Consider the following 19,442-nt stretch of genomic DNA (forward strand, 5'->3'; position numbering starts at 1 on the left):
ACGCAAAATTGTTTTCTTTCAACTGGTTTCAGAAGGTTATATAGATTTGTACTTCCATTTAAAAATCGTTCAGTACTTATCAGCTGCTGTATGTCCTGCAGGAAGTGGTGTGTTCTTTCCAAACTGACACAGTGATCTCTGCTGCCACCTCTGTCGATCTGGACAGTTCCTGACATGAACGGAGGTGGCAGCAGAGAGCACTGTGTCATACTGGAAAGAATACACCACTTCCTGCAGGGACATAGAGCAGTTGATAAGTACTGGAAGTAAATTACAAATCAATATACATTTCTGAAACCAGTTGATTTTAAAGATATTTGCTGGAGAACCCCTTTAAGGATTGGGGAGACTCAGCACTACCTGGGGCCCATTGTTGCTTTCATTCAGCTTATTAGCTTGGGTGCCAGGAGTCTCACTCACACTGATCATATATTGATCCTATTGATTCCATTCTCAGAATACTCCTTTAAATAGACAGGTAACATGGATTATACAGTTATAGCCGCGCCTATCTAGAGAGGGCTGAACACTGTTTATGATGGCTTGGAAGAAGTTCTCACAACAATTATACAGGTAGAAAATATACACAATGCAGTATGTAAGTTTCCATCTACAATTTCTGGCTGAGGACTCTGTGCCATTTATTAGAATAATCTATGTGGAGGGTGCACAGTCCATTAATATCCATATGGGGCGCAGTAGGAAATCTTAATGACTGAAGGCCTTTAGAAGATAGATAGATAAATAGATAGATAGATAGATAGATAGATAGATAGATAGATAGATAGATAGGAGATAGCTAGATAGATAGGAGATAGCTAGATAGATAGGAGATAGATAGGAGATAGATAGATAGATAGATAGATAGATAGATAGATAGATAGATATATGATAGATAGATAGATAGATAGATAGATAGGAGATAGCTAGATAGCTAGATAGATAGATAGATAGATAAGAGATAGATAGATAGATAGATAGATAGATAGGAGATAGATAGATAGATAGATAGGAGATAGATAGATAGGAGATAGATAGATAGATAATAGATGGATAGATAATAGATGGATAGATAGGAGATAGATAGATAGATAGATAGATAGATAGGAGATAGATAATAGATGGATAGATAGATAGATAGATAGATAGATAGATAGATAGATAGATAGATAGATAGATAGATAGGAGATAGATAGATAGGAGATAGATAGATAATAGATAGATAGATAGATAGGAGATAGATAGATAGACAAACCCTGCAAAACCTTCTACACCATCAGAAGACAATTCTACCACCTTAAGCCACCTGTCAGGGTTTGTCTTAAAATCTTTGACTCCATTATTGCACCAATTCTCCTGTACAGCAGCGAGGTCTGGGGTCCTCACACATACCCCGACTGGTCAAAATGGGATTCCAGCCCAACGGAAATCTTCCATCTGGAGTTCTGTAAGCATCTCCTCCAGGTCCATCGGAGCACCTCCAACTGTGCCTGTAGAGCAGAGCTGGGCAGATTTCCCCTACACCTAACTATCCAGAAGAGGGCGCAGTCATTTTGGGGCCACCTACATGGTAGTAGTGAAGGTTCATATCACCATAAAGCCTTGCTACACCAAGGGGCCCCAGGCAAAGCAGAGCCCCAAAACATACCTTCTGGAACCCAGCCAAATCAGACAATCCCCCCATACCAGCTCACAAAAGCCGGGATCAGGAAAACAATAACCAGGAGACAAGAAGAATACGTCCAAGAATGGAGGGAGGAGGTCAGAGCATCCCAGAAGCTGGCTGTGTACCAGAGCCTGCAGAGGGAGTATAGACTGGCCCCATATCTGGAGAAGCTTCCCAACCCCAGAGACCGGAAGACCCTGAGCCGCTACAGGCTGAGCGCCCACAACGTCCCCAGGGAGAGCCGACTGTGCCAGCAGTGCGACCAGGAGGCCGTGGAGGATGAGGCCCACTTCCTGCTACACTGCCCCAAATACTCAGCAGTGAGGGACACTCACTATAGTAGACTCTCCAATCTCCTCCCAGGCTTCTCCACCATGGAGGAGGAAGAGAGATTGCCCATCCTGCTGGGGGAAGAAGAAACCACAGCGGCTATAGCGGCACAATACGTCACTGCCTGCTATAGACTGAGAGGAGCGTGATACGTCATAGACTCCAATACCCCAACCCCGATAGGTCATGGACTCCGATACCCCGACCCTGAATGTGCCCCCCCCCCCCCCCCCCCCGACCATGATGCATCATGAACCCCTGTACACCGACCCCGGGTGAATCCCATTTCCTCAACCCCCTATTCTCCACATGCTTTGGCAATGCTAATGTGTAACTTGGACCTGCCAATAAAGCTTTTTTGATTTGATAGATAGATAGATAGATAGATAGATAGATAGATAGATAGGAGATAGATAGATAGATAATGATAGATATATAGATAGATAGATAAATAGATAGATAATGATATATATATATATATATATATATATATATATATATATATACAAAGAAAATAGCAATTGAAGACAGCGTCTCTTAAGGTATCAAAAAGGTTTCTTCTCTTATTTTGCCATATGCGTACAAAAAAATTAGACAACGTTTCGGCCCTTTAAAACATACTGAGCCTTTCTCAAGTATGGCTCAGGCTCAGTATGTTTTAAAGGGCCGAAACATTGTCTAATTTTTTTGTACGCATATGGCAAAATAAGAGAAGAAACCTTTTTGATACCTTAAGAGACGCTGTCTTCAATTGCTATTTTCTTTGTGGATGAAGTACTGGGTACGAGCTAAACCTAGTGGAGGACTGTGCGTCTACACGGGAGCCCCGCTGTTTTCACTTGGGACAGATTATATATATATATATATATATATATATATATATATATATATATATATATAAGAAAGGTAGATAGATAGATAGGAGATAGATAGATAACAGATAGGAGATAGATAGATAGATAGATAGATAGATAGATAGATAGGAGATAGATAATAGATAGATAGATAGGACATAGATAGATAGATAGATAGATAGGAGATAGATAGATAACAGATAGGAGATAGATAGATAGATAGATAGATAGATAGATAGATAGATAGATAGATAGATAGGAGATAGATAATAGATAGATAGATAGATAGATAGATAGATAGATAGATAGATAGATAGATAGATAACAGATAGGAGATAGATAGATAGATAGATAGATAGATAGATAGATAGATAGATAGATAGATTACAACATACAATACCATGACAATAAAGAGAGACTGAGAGTAATGTGGAATCTGGACAGAAATATGACATAGAAGCATTTGGGAAATATGATCAATTCCAATGTTGTGCTGAAAGGGCATCTCCTCCTCTGATACCGGCGGCTGTGTAATGGGGGGCACTTCCTGTCCCAGCATTATTGATCCCTCCATGATCTCGGCTGCAGCTTCCTCTAAATAAACCTTTCACCATCTCTTTTTAATCATTTTAATTACTGGGAATGTAGTTTCCTAGACAGATATTTACTGATTCTTGGAAAGGTCACGGTGTCTGCCGATCAATAGGTTGTAATTGCTATATCCATATCTCCTTCTCTAAATCACAGCATGCAAATGAGGAGCCATAAAGAAAGATGGAAGTCCAGTATATAAATATTAATAATAAAGATTTCACCCTCAGAACCAAGAAGATGGCCTCCTGAATATGGGAGCTGTGTGTTGGGTAGTGTGTGGTTGTGCCGGACTGGATGTATGAACTGTCCAGATCAGTAGCAGCGAATTCCCATAGAAAACCTCTCCTGCTCTGGACAGTTCCTGTCAGACTGGAAAGAATACACCACTTCCTGCATGACACACAGCAGCTGATAAGTACTGGAAGATTTTTAAATAGGAGTAATTTACAAATCTATATAACTTTCTGACACCAGTTGATTTTTTTTCTCTGTTTCTGCTTTAATATTACAGTAGGTGTTAGCTACTGACAACCATCTGAACCCATATTTCCCTTCTCTTTATTACAGGATGTGCATTTGTGAAATATTCATCACATGCGGAAGCACAGGCAGCCATTAACGCCCTTCACGGAAGCCAGACAATGCCGGTGAGTAGCTGCTTCTAGGTGACCCCTAGTGGTGCGGCGCTGATATTCTGTGCAGGATGATCAGTGGCTTTCTCTACTATGTACACAACATATATACTGAATGATACATAATGTGACTACTGCAGGTGCCCTGTCCATGGTGCTGGCTCCTCTTTGTATACTGCCCTGTCCATGGTGCTGGATCCTCTGTGTATACTGCAATATACAGTATATGGTGCTGTATCCTCTTTGTATTATGCACTATACATGGTGCTGGATCCTCTGTGTATTATGCACTATACATGGTGCTGGATCCTCTGTGTATTATGCACTATCCATGGTGCTGGATCCTCTGTGTATTATGCACTATCCATAGTGCTGGATCCTCTGTGTATTATGCACTATCCATGGTGCTGGATCCTCTGTGTATTACGCACTATCCATGGTGCTGGATCCTCTGTGTATTATGCACTATACATGGTGCTGGATCCTCTGTGTATTATGCACTATCCATGGTGCTGGATCCTCTGTGTATTACGCACTATCCATGGTGCTGGATCCTCTGTGTATTATGCACTATACATGGTGCTGGATCCTCTGTGTATTACGCACTATCCATGGTGCTGGATCCTCTGTGTATTATGCACTATACATGGTGCTGGATCTTCTGTGTATTATGCACTATACATGGTGCTGGATCCTCTTCATATACTGCCCTGTCCATGGTGCTGGATCCTCTTTGTATTATGCACTATACATGGTGCTGGATCCTCTGTGTATTACGCACTATCCATGGTGCTGGATCCTCTGTGTATTATGCACTATACATGGTGCTGGATCCTCTGTGTATTACGCACTATCCATGGTGCTGGATCCTCTGTGTATTATGCACTATACATGGTGCTGGATCTTCTGTGTATTATGCACTATACATGGTGCTGGATCCTCTTCATATACTGCCCTGTCCATGGTGCTGGATCCTCTTTGTATTATGCACTATACATGGTGCTGGATCCTCTGTGTATTACGCACTATCCATGGTGCTGGATCCTCTGTGTATTATGCACTATCCATGGTGCTGGATCCTCTGTGTATTATGCACTATCCATGGTGCTGGATCCTCTGTGTATTATGCACTATCCATGGTGCTGGATCCTCTGTGTATTATGCACTATCCATGGTGCTGGATCCTCTGTGTATTATGCACTATCCATGGTGCTGGATCCTCTGTGTATTATGCACTATACATGGTGCTGGATCCTCTTCATATACTGCCCTGTCCATGGTGCTGGATCCTCTGTGTATTATGCACTATACATGGTGCTGGATCCTCTGTGTATTATGCACTATACATGGTGCTGGATCCTCTGTGTATTATGCACTATACATGGTGCTGGATCCTCTGTGTATTATGCACTATCCACAGTGCCGTATCCTCTTTGCATAATACACAATGCTGCATCCTTCTCTGTATTCTGTGACTATAGACCAATATACTCTATATATAGCCCAATTACATCTGTATATGAATAGTTATAGTTCAGTAAATATTGTGCGTTGTACATTGTCCATGATGCTGTAACAGTTTTACAGCAAGTGCAGCTGGTGCTATATCTTCATGTCACTGTACGTTGCCCATTGCCTGGTATACTACTTGCTGCTCTCTATAGTGTGGTACTGTGTGCCTGGTATACTACTTGCTGCTCTCTATAGTTCGGTACTGTGCACTCTCCATTGCCTGGTATACTACTTGCTGCTCTCTATACTGTACGCTCTCTATGGGTTATCACATGCTTTGTTGTACATGGGATCTCCAGCTTCACCCTTCTACTCTTGCAGAGTTTCAGGTCCTGTTCACATGGTAAGGTTTCGGTCCCGTTCCATAGCTGATCCAAGGGAATGTTGCAGATCCCCCCTGCAGCTTTTACCTGCTCTGATACATTGTAACAAACTGCAGATGCTGTAAGTTCTTTGTTTAATGGAAGAGGCTGAGATGAGAGATGACAAAGTCCTGTCCTCCGGAGTGAATTATTCTCCATAAAGCGATCAATATCACATTTATGGAGAACAATGTGCGCCGACAGATGACGCTCACTTTATGCTGATGAAACCTGGCGACGTACTGTACTGCGCGTGGTGTGCGGAGTCCACCCTGCCAGATGCATTGTTATATATATGTGTTTTATGATGATAGAACAGACATCAGTCGTACTAGGAAGGGGAGCACCATATACATTAATAGCGGCCAGGTAAACTCTTATCCAATCCATACACATGCACACTCCATCCGGCCTATGTAACAGCACAGATAACACAGTGATAACTCTGAGTACAGATAATGTAGTTGAGGTCACCTGCAGTCCTATGTAACAGCACAGATAACACAGTGATATCTCTCTGAGTACAGATAATGTAGTAGTCACCTGCAGTCCTATGTAACACCACAGATAACACAGTGAGTACAGACAATGTAGTTGAGGTCACCTGCAGAGTACAGATGATGGGTTTATATGCAGTCCTATGTACCACACTCAGCTAAGCTACATGTATATATTCCTACAGTCTGTTTCCATAAGAATCGGCCATGTTTTTTTAGGCAGGACCCTGATACACCAGCATATAGGAGAGCAGGAGTGATGCAGTATGGCTGTAGAGCAGAGCTGTGTTTGCTGTGACGTTGTGCGCTGCTTCCTGTACAGCTCAGCTCTTCCAGGTCTGGTGGCTCGGCGTGTTGCCAGGACGACCGTTACTTAAAGATTATATTTAAGGTGTGTGACAATTTGAGGGAATTAATGGATTCCATCAACCTTCATGAATGCGAGTCCCCTAGATGTTTTTACCCTTGAATAATGGCTCTGATTAGTTTTCATCCTGTGGCTTTCCAGCATGCTGGGAGTAGTAATTCACCAGTATGCTGGGGGTAGTAGTTTTCCAACATGCCGAGAGTAGTAGTTCACCAGCATGTAAGTACCAGTACTTCTGCGACAGGTTAGAGATGACCCTACCGGTATGTAATAGCCCCTCTGTGGCTTTCCAGGATGCTGGGAGTAGCAATTCACCTGCATGCCAGGAGTAGTAATTCTCCAACATGCTGAGAGTAGTAGTTCTCCAGCATGCCAACAGTAGCAGTTCACCAGCATGCTGGGAATAGCAGTTTAACAGCTTGCCGGGGGTAGTAGTTCTCCAACATGCTGAGAGTAGTAGTTCTCCAGCATGGTGGGAGTAGCAGTTCACCAGCATGCCAGGAGTAGTAGTTCACCAGCATGCTGGGAGTAGTACTTCTGCGGTAGGTTGGTGATGACCCTACTGATACATAATGACCGTTCTGTTACTTTCCAGCATGATGGGAGTAGCAGTTCACCAGAATGCTGGGAATAGTAGTTCATCAGCATGGTGGGAGTAGTAGTTCTGTAGCATATTGGGAGTAGTAGTTCATCTGCATGCTGGAAGTAGTACTTCTCCATCAGTCTGGAAGTAGTAGTTCTTTAGCAAGCTGTGAGTAGTAGTTCTCCATCAGTCTGGAAGTAGTTGTTCTGCATGCTGGGAGTAGTAGTCCATCAGCATGCTGGGAGTAGTAGTTCTCCTGCATGCTGGAAGTAGTAGTTATCCATCAGTCTGAAAGAAGTAGTTCTGCATGCTGGGAGTAGTAGTCCCTCAGCATGCTGGGAGTAGTAGTTCCCTTGCATGCTCAGAGTAGTAGTTCTCCTGCATGCTCAGAGTAGTAGTTCTGTGTCAGGTTGGAGATGACCCTCACAGTACATGTCATGGGTGCTGTGTAATATAGGAAGGCCCATGAATATTCCTGTCAGGTCTCGGTCTCCTGGCCTCTATCTCCAAGGCTGTCAGGTCTCCTGGCCTCTATCTCCCATGCTGTCTGGTCTCCTGGCCTCTATCTCCCAGGCTGTCAGGTCTTGGGCTCCTGGCCTCTATCTCCCAGGCTGTCTGGTCTCAGGCTCCTGGCCTCTATCTCCCAGGCTGTCAGGTCTCTTGGCCTCTATCTCCCAGGCTGTCAGGTCTCGGGCTCCTGGCCTCTATCTCCCAGGCTGTCAGGTCTCCTGGCCTCTATCTCCCAGGCTGTCAGGTCTCAGGCTCCTGGCCTCTATCTCCCAGGCTGTCAGGTCTCAGGCTCCTGGCCTCTATCTCCCAGGATGTCAGGTCTCCTGGCCTCTATCTCCCAGGCTGTCAGGTCTCAGGCTCCTGGCCTCTATCTCCCAGGCTGTCAGGTCTCCTGGCCTCTATCTCCCAGGCTGTCAGGTCTCCTGGCCTCTATCTCCCAGGCTGTCAGGTCTCCTGGCCTCTATCTCCAAGGCTGTAAGGTCTCCTGGCCTCTATCTCCCATGCTGTCTGGTCTCCTGGCCTCTATCTCCCAGGCTGTCAGGTCTCAGGCTCCTGGCATCTATCTCCCAGGCTGTCAGGTCTCCTGGCCTCTATCTCCCAGGCTGTCAGGTCTCCTGGCCTCTATCTCCCAGACTGTCAGGTCTCAGGCTCCTGGCCTCTATCTCCCAGACTGTCAGGTCTCAGGCTCCTGGCCTCTATCTCCCATGCTGTCTGGTCTCCTGGCCTCTATCTCCCAGGCTGTCAGGTCTCCTGGCCTCTATCTCCCAGGCTGTCAGGTCTCCTGGCCTCTATCTCCCAGGCTGTCAGGTCTCCTGGCCTCTATCTCCCAGGCTGTCAGGTCTCCTGGCCTCTATCTCCCAGGCTGTCAGCATTATGGCCGCTCTGCGCTTCCTCCTTTACATATGTTCCTCCGGAGTTTATAGAAAAGAAAACTTTCTGTAATGAGACTTTCATCCACCATGGCAGATAAAAGCTGCATCTCCTCGCAGGAAACAATTCCGCACTCCCACACCCATACATGCCAATGCTTTGGATGATCTTTTCTAGTATAAAGACTTAAAGGAGTTGTTAGAAAAAACATGGCCGCTTTCTTCCCGAAACAGAACCACTCTTGTCCTAAAGTTCTATAGGAAGTGTATATAGGAACCTCCCGACCCGCAGAATTCATCTTGGCAATGCTGCGCTCTCACTAACTTCCAGGGGCGGTTGTACAGTGCATGACAGCCCGGCCACTGCTCTCATAACTGACGGTGGTCGGGACCATAGGTGGTCGACGAACCTAGATAACCGCTGTCAACACTACAGTGACACCAAGGAACCAAACTTCAAAAGAAAGCAATTTTGTTAATGCAAAGCATATTTTGTATTCTCTATTACCTAACAAAAGTTTAAATGATAGGAATACCCCTTTAAGGTTTACATTAGGGAGAGATACAGGGAAAGAAAGGAAAAGTAAGGTATTCTATAAGCTCTGGGAGGATCGGAGCCATCATTAGGACTCAGGAAAGGCGGCTGCTATAGGTGAAGCTAGCTTCTGCCATCTAGTGGCCAGCCGGCAGTGTTACACATCCCTGAAGTCATACAGTGGTCTCTATGTGTAGATGTTAGATATTTCTTTTAAAAAAAAAAAAAAAAACATTACACAATATGGCATCTCAGCACTATGACTAAGTTTTACTCATCCCTAGTGACGTCTTAGTTCACACAGAGATATTTAGGGGTGAACGACTCATCTCAGTCCACCATAACAGATGTAGTAGACTGTAAGTGATCTTTGCATATTAGGCATATTAAGCTGTTAATGTTACCTCTCTGTGGTCCTATAGAAAACCCCCAGATATCATATCATATATACCGTCATGCACCATAGAAGGCTTGACTCACGCCAGGCATCATAGCCGGAGTGCCAGTACCTAGGGCAGTGACTTACACAGGGAGACACTGACCACTAAGGTTTCCTTCTTTACTTTTCATCATTGCTGGACATACTGTATCCTGAGAACTGACCGGCTTTGGAATTTTCCAATACTCTATCGAGAGTTGTTTATGCTGTATGTGTCTCTATGTGGCCACCCAGTGGCTGAGATGGGAATTACAGCCTGTGTAGGGGTTGGGACAATCTATTGAACCAGTTTAGAAATGGGTGGATGCATTTACGTAATGGCATGAACTAGCAACAGTAGGATGAAAGAGAAACCTTAAAGGGGGACTCCACAGAAAGAAAAACTTATGCAGTTTGTAAATTATTTCTATTTAAAGGGGTTGTACAGTGAAAACCTTTTTCTTTCAAATCAACTGTTGTTAGAAAGTTATATAGATATGTAATTTATTTCTATTTAAAAATCTCAAGTCTTCCCATACTTATTAGCTGCTGTATGTCCTGCAGGAAATGTTGTTTTCTTTTCAGTCTGACACAGTGCTTTCTGGTGACATCTCTGGCCGAGACAGGAACTGTCCAGAGCAGGAGAGTTTTTCTATGGGGATTCTAAGAAAACCGAGACAAAGTTCCTGTCTTGGCCAGAGATGTCAGCAGAGAACACTGTGTCAGACTGAAAAGAAAACACTTGCTGCATGACAAATAGCAGCTGCTAAACATGAGATTTTTTTTAATAGAAGTAAATTACAAATCTATATAACTTTCTGACACCATTTGAACAAAAAAGATTTTCGCTGGCCAACCCCTTTAAAAAGTCTTCCAGTTCTTATCAGCTGCTGTATGTCCTGCAGGAAGTGGTGTATTCTTTCCAGTCTGACACAGTGTTCTCTGCTGCCCCCTCTGTTTATGTCAGGAACTGTCCAGAGCAGGATTGGTTTTCTATAGGGATTTGTCTCTTTGCTCTTTGTCAGACTAGAAAGAATACACCACTTCCTGTAGGGCATAAAGCAGCAGCTAAGTACTGAAAGATTTTTTTTAATTTACAAATCTCTATAACTTTCTGAAACCAGTGGATTTTCTTCTCCGGAGAACCCCTTTAATGAAACTTTTACCTTTACCAGGTAGACTAAAGACATTGAGATTCCCTAGCAGTCATTGGCGATAACTCCGGTCCTCATTACTGTATGTATAGAGCACTCCATTAACCGCTCTGTACGCACTCATTGTACAAGGCTGGGAAAACAACCTGAACATATTCAATAAAACAGAAAGTAATCAGGAGTACAAAGAGTCTCCTTGAAGACTGTGGCACCTCCGAGTCACACATGGCTGCTCGCAACAAAAGCAGAACATATTTTGTGAAAACAAGACATTATCAAGCGCTCAATGCGAGTGACTGGCCCAGCTGCTTGGCAGCTGCCGGGACGATGCTCCCCCTTCCTAGTTCTGAACCTGGAGACTGGAGCAGCCGGGGGATGGGCAGCGAGCGGAATGCTAATGATCCTCCCCGTAGCCTGGAGTTCAGTCCTGAAGGGGGAAGTTCTGTCACTTCTACAGGTGTAGGATGAATTCCTCCAAATGAATCTGTCTACAGATTGTCAGCGGCGGCTCCTCCACTCATTGCCCATGGTACCAACAGGCGTGTGTCTGTGCATGCATGTGTGAAATTACTGGGAGAGCGTTCTTCATCTGTCACTTTACAGGTGCCGTAAATTCACACGCAACTTCTATACAATGAGATTTCTATCAAGCTCAGAAATCTTTTCCTAAAAAATAAATAAAAAATCTGATTTCTATAGACAATAGAAGACAGATGTAGCAGAGCTGAGTATTTAAAGTTGTTTGTTTTTTTTTTGCCATTGTGTAAATAAGGCTTTATCCTTAAAGGGGTTATCCAGTGCTACAAAAACATGGCCACTCTTGTCTCCAGTTTGGGTGCAGGTTTTGCTGCTCAGTTCCATTGAAGTGAATGGAGCTTAATTGCAAACCACACCTGAACTGGAGGCAAGATTCGTGTTGTCTCTGAAAGAAAGTGGCCATGTTTTTGTAGCACTGGATAACCCTTATAACATTTCTAAATGCTAGACAGCAAAGCTGTGCCGCATACATTACAGTGTTGCAAGCTGTGTTATGGATTTGCTAAAGTTATGGAAAATTGTATGACTTACTAGTCACATTCATCTTTTTAGAAAAGAACTTTTAACATGTCAAAGACATGGTCCGGGTCTGAATGTTCAGAACAGAACTGATCGGGAGAATGGGCCAGGAGAAGTCCATACTCAACATGTTCTCTCCTAGCTCTGTGCCACTGTCCCCTGTAATGTACTGTACCACTGTCCCCTGTAATGTACTGCACCATTGTCCCCTCTAATGTACTGTGCCACTCTCCCCTCTAGTGTACTGTGCAACTGTCCCTTCTAATGTACTGTGCTACTGTACCCTCTAGTGTACTGTACCATGGTCCTCTCTAATGTACTGTACCACGGTCCTCTCTAATGTACTGTATCACGGTCCTCTATAATGTACTATACCACGGTCCTCTCTAATGTGCTGTGCTACTGTCCTCTCTAATGTACTGTACCACTGTCCCCTCTAATGTACTGTACTACTGTCCCCTCTAATGTACTGTACCACTGTCCTCTCTAATGTACTGTGCCACTGTCCTCTCTAATGTACTGTGCCACTGTCCTCTCTAATGTACTGTACCACTGTCCTCTCTAATGTACTGTACCTTGGTCCTCTCTAATGTACTGTACCACTGTCCTCTCTAATGTACTTTGCCACTTCCCCCTCTAATGCACTGTGCCATTGTCCCCTCTAATGTAATGTGACACTCTCCTCTCTAGTGTACTGTACCACTGTCCCTTTAATGTACTGTGCCACTGTCCCCTTTAGGGTACTGTGCTACTGTCCTCTAATGTACTATACCACTGCTCCCTCTAATGTACTGTACCACTGTCCCCTCTAATGTACTGTGCCACTGTCCTCTGATGTATTGTACCACTGTCTTCTCTAATGTACTATACCACTGTCTTCTAATGTACTGTACCACTGTCCCCTCTAATGTACTGTGCCACTGACCCCCCTAATGTACTGTACCACTGTCTTCTCTAATGTACTGTACCACTGTCCTCTCATGTACTGTACCACTGCTCCCTATAATGTACTGTACCACTGACCCCCCTAATGTACTGTACCGCTGTCCCCTCTAATGTACTGTGCCGCTGTCCTCTAATGCATTGTACCACTGTCCTCTAATGTACTGTACCACTGTCCTCTCTAATGTACTGTGCCACTGTCCTCTAATGTATTGTACCACTGTCCCCTCTAATGTACGTACCACTGTCCTCTCTAATGTACTGTACCACTGTCCCCTCTAATGTACGTACCACTGTCCCCTCTAATGTACTGTACCACTGTCCCCTTTAATGTACTGTACTACTGTCCCTTCTAATGTACTGTACCACTGTCCTCTCTAATGTACTGTGCCACTGTCCTCTCTAATGTACTGTAACACTGTCCTCTCTAATGTACTGTACCTTGGTCCTCTCTAATGTACTGTACCACTGTCCTCTCTAATGTACTTTGCCACTTCCCCCTCTAATGCACTGTGCCATTGTCCCCTCTAATGTAATGTGACACTCTCCTCTCTAGTGTACTGTACTGTACCACTGTCCCTTTAATGTACTGTGCCACTGTCCCCTTTAGGGTACTGTGCTACTGTCCTCTAATGTACTATACCACTGCTCCCTCTAATGTACTGTACCACTGTCCCCTCTAATGTACTGTACCAATGTCCCCTCTAATGTACTGTACCACTGTCCCCTCTAATGTACTGTGCCACTGTCCTCTGATGTATTGTATCACTGTCTTCTCTAATGTACTATACCACTGTCCTCTAATGTACTGTGCCACTGACCCCCCTAATGTACTGTACCACTGTCTTCTCTAATGTACTGTACCACTGTCCTCTCATGTACTGTACCACTGCTCCCTATAATGTACTGTACCACTGACCCCCCTAATGTACTGTACCGCTGTTCCCTCTAATGTACTGTGCCGCTGTCCTCTAATGTATTGTACCACTGTCCTCTAATGTACTGTACCACTGTCTTCTCTAATGTACTGTGCCACTGTCCTCTAATGTATTGTACCACTGTCCCCTCTAATGTACGTACCACTGTCCTCTCTAATGTACTGTGCCACTGTCCTCTCTAATGTACTGTACCACTGCCCCCTCTAATGTACTGTACCACTGTCCTCTCTAATGTACTGTACCACTGCCCCCTCTAATGTACTGTACCACTGTCCTCTCTAATGTACTGTGCCACTGCCCCATCTTATGTACTGCACCACTGTCCTCTCTAATGTACTGTGCCACTGTCCTCTCTAATGTACTGTACCACTGTCCTCTCTAATGTACTGTACCACTGTACCCTCTAATGTACTGTACCACTGTCCCCCTCTAATGTACTGTGCCACTGTCCCCCTCTAATGTACTGTACCACTGCTCCCTCTAATGTACTGTGCCACTGTCCTCTTTAATGTACTGTACCACTGTCCTCTCTAATGTACTGTACCACTGTCCCCTCTAATGTATGTACCACTGTCCCCTCTAATGTACTGTACTACTGTCCCCTCTAATGTACTGTACCACTGTCCTCTCTAATGTACTGTGCCACTGTCCTCTCTAATGTACTGTGCCACTGTCCTCTCTAATGTACTGTAACACTGTCCTCTCTAATGTACTGTACCTTGGTCCTCTCTAATGTACTGTACCACTGTCCTCTCTAATGTACTTTGCCACTTCCCCCTCTAATGCACTGTGCCATTGTCCCCTCTAATGTAATGTGACACTCTCCTCTCTAGTGTACTGTACCACTGTCCCTTTAATGTACTGTGCCACTGTCCCCTTTAGGGTACTGTGCTACTGTCCTCTAATGTACTATACCACTGCTCCCTCTAATGTACTGTACCACTGTCCCCTCTAATGTACTGTACCAATGTCCCCTCTAATGTACTGTACCACTGTCCCCTCTAATGTACTGTGCCACTGTCCTCTGATGTATTGTACCACTGTCTTCTCTAATGTACTGTGCCACTGTCCCCTCTAATGTACTGTACCACTGTCCCCTCTAATGTACTGTACCACTGTCCTCTCATGTACTGTACCACTGCTCCCTATAATGTACTGTACCACTGACCCCCCTAATGTACTGTACTGCTGTCCCCTCTAATGTACTGTGCCGCTGTCCTCTAATGTACTGTACCACTGTCCTCTCTAATGTACTGTGCCACTGTCCTCTAATGTATTGTACCACTGTCCCCTCTAATGTACGTACCACTGTCCTCTCTAATGTACTGTGCCACTGTCCTCTCTAATGTACTGTACCACTGCCCCCTCTAATGTACTGTACCACTGTCCTCTCTAATGTACTGTACCACTGTCCTCTCTAATGTACTGTACCACTGTCCCCTCTAATGTACTGTACCACTGTCCCCCTCTAATGTACTGTGCCACTGTCCCCCTCTAATGTACTGTACCACTGCTCCCTCTAATGTACTGTGCCACTGTCCTCTCTAATGTACTGTACCACTGTCCTCTCTAATGTACTGTACCACTGTCCCCTCTAATGTACGTACCACTGTCCCCTCTAATGTACTGTACCACTGTCCCCCTCTAATGTACTGTGCCACTGTCCCCCTCTAATGTACTGTACAACTGTCCTCTAATGTACTGTACCACTGTCCCCTCTAATGTATTGTACCACTGTCCCCTCTAATATACTGTACCACTGTCCTATTTAATGTACTGTACTACTCTCCCCTCTAATGTACTGTACCACTGTCCTTTCTAATGTACTGTGCCACTGTCCCCTCTATTTGTTTGTACCATTGCCCCTCTAATGTACTGTGCTAGTGTTCCCTCTAATGTACAGTAACACTGACCCTCTAAAGTACCATGCCACTGTCTCCTCTAGTGTACTGTGCCACTGTCCCCTCTAATGTTTTGTACCATTTCCCCCTCTAATGTACTGTGCTACTGTCCCCTCTAGTGTACTGTGCCACTGTCCTCTCTAATGTACTGTACCACAGTCCCCTCTAGTGTACTGTGCCACTGTCCCCTCTAGTGTACTGTGCCACTGTCCTCTCTAGTGTTTTGTACCATTGCCCCCTCTAATGTACTGTGCCACTGCCCCCTCTAGTGTACTGTGCCACTGTCCTCTCTAATGTACTGTACCACAGTCCCCTCTAGTGTACTGTGCCACTGTCCCCTCTAGTGCACTGTGCCACTGTCCTCTCTAATGTACTTAACCACTGTCCCCATTAATGTACTGTACCACTGTCCCTTGTAGTGTACTATGCCACTGCCCCCAATGAACTGTGCCTATTATTTGAACTACTGTCGAGTACGCCTGTAGAGCATTGTATTGGTCTCTTTCCGTCGGTTCCATAAGAATGAATAGAGGTCAGTTACCGTACCCGTGGCTCTATTCATAATACAAAAGCCAGGGGTGTGATATGGAGATCAGTGGGGGGTACAGAGGTCGGACCCCCGCGATCTCCTATTTTCCTGTGGATAGGGGAAAAGTAAATTTTTCTTGGAATACCTCTTTAAGAGTGAACTATGAGTTTATAATTTGCTGGGTGTAGCAACGATAGCGTGTCATAGGAGGTGAAACGGCATTTTTCTCTGATAAGATATACTACATCGGCTTGTCCTCTCGATTTACGGATTTATTTTGTTCCGTTTTCAAATGTTACATATAAAAAAATACTACTTTCAAAATCTCTCGTTGTTTTCAGTGGTATTTGAGCCTAGCCCCATCTATAATACCGACGCACCCCTCAACTGGGTAACTGGCAGTGGTGCTAGAAGTGATATTATAGTCCCATAAAACTTCACCGGGATCTGTCACCATCAGGAACGGCAGCTCGGTTATTGTACACTAACTTGTAACAATAACCACTGCAGTCTCAGCTTATCATAACCTTGGACAAGGCCCTTCGATGTCCACATTAGATTGTAAGCTTGACCGGTCTAAGAAGCCATGATTGTATATAAAGCCTAGCCCCCCCCCCCCCCAACAAAATCAATAAAGCACAACAATGGGCAATAATCGTGTCGCCTTAAGTCTTATCAGCCCCGAACAAAGGCGCCGCCTGAGCCGCCTGATTTCTTATTTTCTGGCGTTATTGACACAACCTGTTTATCGGAGCCCGTCTCATTATCCTACAGAAATACAACGGCAACTGGGAATTTTCTATTTCCGACTGTCAATCCCCATCTTTTCCAGGTCCTCATGATCCGCTCCGCAGGGCGGGGCACCGGCTTCCCAGATCAGCCCTGATAGATAGCTATATGTATATATTTTTGAACAATTATTTTGATATAAACAGCTCGGAACTGGAGTAGATTCATGTAAATGGGAAGCAGTGGGGCTTGTAATTAGATTTGTGTACACTTTCATAAATTGCCGGGAAACATCAAAGCCCCGATAGAAGGTTGCAGTCCTCTTTCTTCCCTTCTTCTGTTAATTGAACAGTTGATGTGTGGAAGGAGAGTGTTGGCTATAGAGGAGCACTATTTACAGACCCGATGACAGCTGTACTGTGAAAATTAACAGGAACCGTGCTGCTGGTGTCACAGTTCAGCGACGGCAGAGAGGGGGGGGCACATTTGCTTTAAATTACATTCTCGTAATTTTTATAATCTTACTTTTTTTTTTTTGCTATCGAGTCATCTAGGAAAAGCTCGTGCTTTGGAGGTTTTTTTATAGCAACGTTTTTGTGTGGGACTGTACTATGGAGCTGTTCTTCTTAAGAGAGTACAGGAGTAAGATGATTATGTTCTTCTGTCTTATTCCTACCTTTCCCATAAAGCGGTAATGCCACCAGGGGATAGAGCTTGCATCTGGCTGGGTGTGTAGCAGAGATGATCGAACATCAGGAATTTTCAAGTTCGCTTGAACTTAAACCTTCTCGAACCTTCGTCATTTGATTCCCGATGCCTTCCCGTTCCATGGGGAAGGTGGAGAGAGCCCGAGTACCGCCTGGAAAACAGGGATACAGCCTATTACTTAGGCTGTTTCCACCTTCCCCACGGAACAGGAAGGCATCGGGAATCAAATGACGAAGGTTCAAGTTCAATCGAACTTGAAAATTCCCAATGTTCGATGATCTCTAGTGTGTAGTGCCATAGCTGGTAATGGTCAGAGGAGCTTGAGGGGGTGTCACAGGCCTTTCCATACTCTTTAGGAGGTTACACTATTGGGGTCAGTTACAGTTTTGCTGGGCACAGGTATCAGGTGTGGTAGGATTTGGGGTCTTCTGGTCTTGCGCTGTGGGTAAAGACACCAGCCACTGGGTTGTGGGTAAATAACTTTCATTCTTCCTTATGAGAGATGATCGAACATCTGGATTTTGTAGGGTCGATCGAACTCGAACCTTTTTGAACCTCGATTTGATTCCCGATGCCTTCCCGTTCCATGGGGAAGGAGGAGAAAGCCTGAGTACCGCCTGGAATTCCAGGATACAGCTTAGGTAATAGGTCTCCTCCTGCCCCTCAGAACGGGAAGGCATAGGGAATCAAATGCGGAAGGTTCAAAAAGATTCGAGTTCGATCAAACCTACAAAATCCCGATGTTTGATCATCTCTAGTCTTTACTTGGCTCAGAAAGACAAATGGAAGGAGAATATTTGGTTGAAATTTAACATGAGCGCAACTGGAACGTGCTCAAGTCTGATTGCTCACCTTTCGAATACCGGTGGCTGAAGAACTTGGATAAAGTCCTAGAGAGTCTGGAAGAACATGGATACAGCTTATGGAGTATGGTTGTATTCATGTTTTCCTGGACTCCCTAGGGATGCATCTAACTTCTTCATCCACCGGCATTCAAATGCTGAACAACTGGACTCGAGTATGCCTGAGTTGCGCTCATCTCTAGTGGTAATCCCAACGGGCATCAGGAGTCTGAAGATAGGGACCATTTCCTCTGGCAACACTGAAGGGGATGGTGGGTTCTCTCACTTTTGCCTCTTGCAATGTGTATTGTATCCAATCTTTGAGGGTTAGGCAATGTGAGGTATGACTCTCTCAGCTACATGGATGACTAGGCCTGGCCTGAAGCCCAAAGGGTCCTACAGGGCAATGAGCCTTCTGTTCAACTTCCCAAAAGCTTTCTCGTTTCAGTATCTCTAGTGACCTGGCAATTCTTGGTACTTATTGGTGCATATCCAGTGGTCTTAAAGGGAACCTGTCACCATGAAAATGCTACCTAAGCTATTGCCATCATGTTATAGAGCAGAAGGAGCTGAGCAGATTGATATATATTTTTATGGGAAAAGATTCAGTAGAACTTATCATTTATTCATTGAAATCTCTGATGTTTTCAAGCTAAAGAGTCCAGTCCATTGTGTGACTCCGCCCACTGGACTCCTTATCACAGAATGATCAGGGATTTATATCAAGTTACACAGAATTTGTTTCCACAAATATATATATCAATCTGCTCAGCTCTTCCTGCTCTATAACATGATGGTGATAGCGCAGATAGCATTGTCTTAGTGATAAATTCCCTTTAAGGCTTCCTGTAAGATAGGCGGAAGCAGACTGCTCCTTACACTTCTTTACTTTTCCCTAGATCAAACAGGATTTG

At 44.5% G+C, this 19,442-nt stretch overlaps 1 protein-coding gene across 12 annotated transcripts in view; it reads left to right on the forward strand.

Annotated features, from left to right (window-relative positions):
- The window catches only part of CELF4 (CUGBP Elav-like family member 4), a 911,277-nt gene that overhangs the window by 779,889 nt on the left and 111,946 nt on the right, over positions 1 to 19,442 (forward strand). For all 12 annotated transcript variants that reach the window (XM_069963253.1, XM_069963252.1, XM_069963255.1 and 9 more), the window contains one exon: positions 4,012 to 4,091. In XM_069963253.1, the coding sequence (XP_069819354.1) occupies positions 4,012 to 4,091 (80 nt within the window). The remainder of the gene's footprint in view (positions 1 to 4,011; positions 4,092 to 19,442) is intronic.

This window comes from Dendropsophus ebraccatus, chromosome 3, assembly GCF_027789765.1.
Source record: "Dendropsophus ebraccatus isolate aDenEbr1 chromosome 3, aDenEbr1.pat, whole genome shotgun sequence".
Lineage (NCBI taxonomy): Eukaryota > Metazoa > Chordata > Amphibia > Anura > Hylidae > Dendropsophus > Dendropsophus ebraccatus.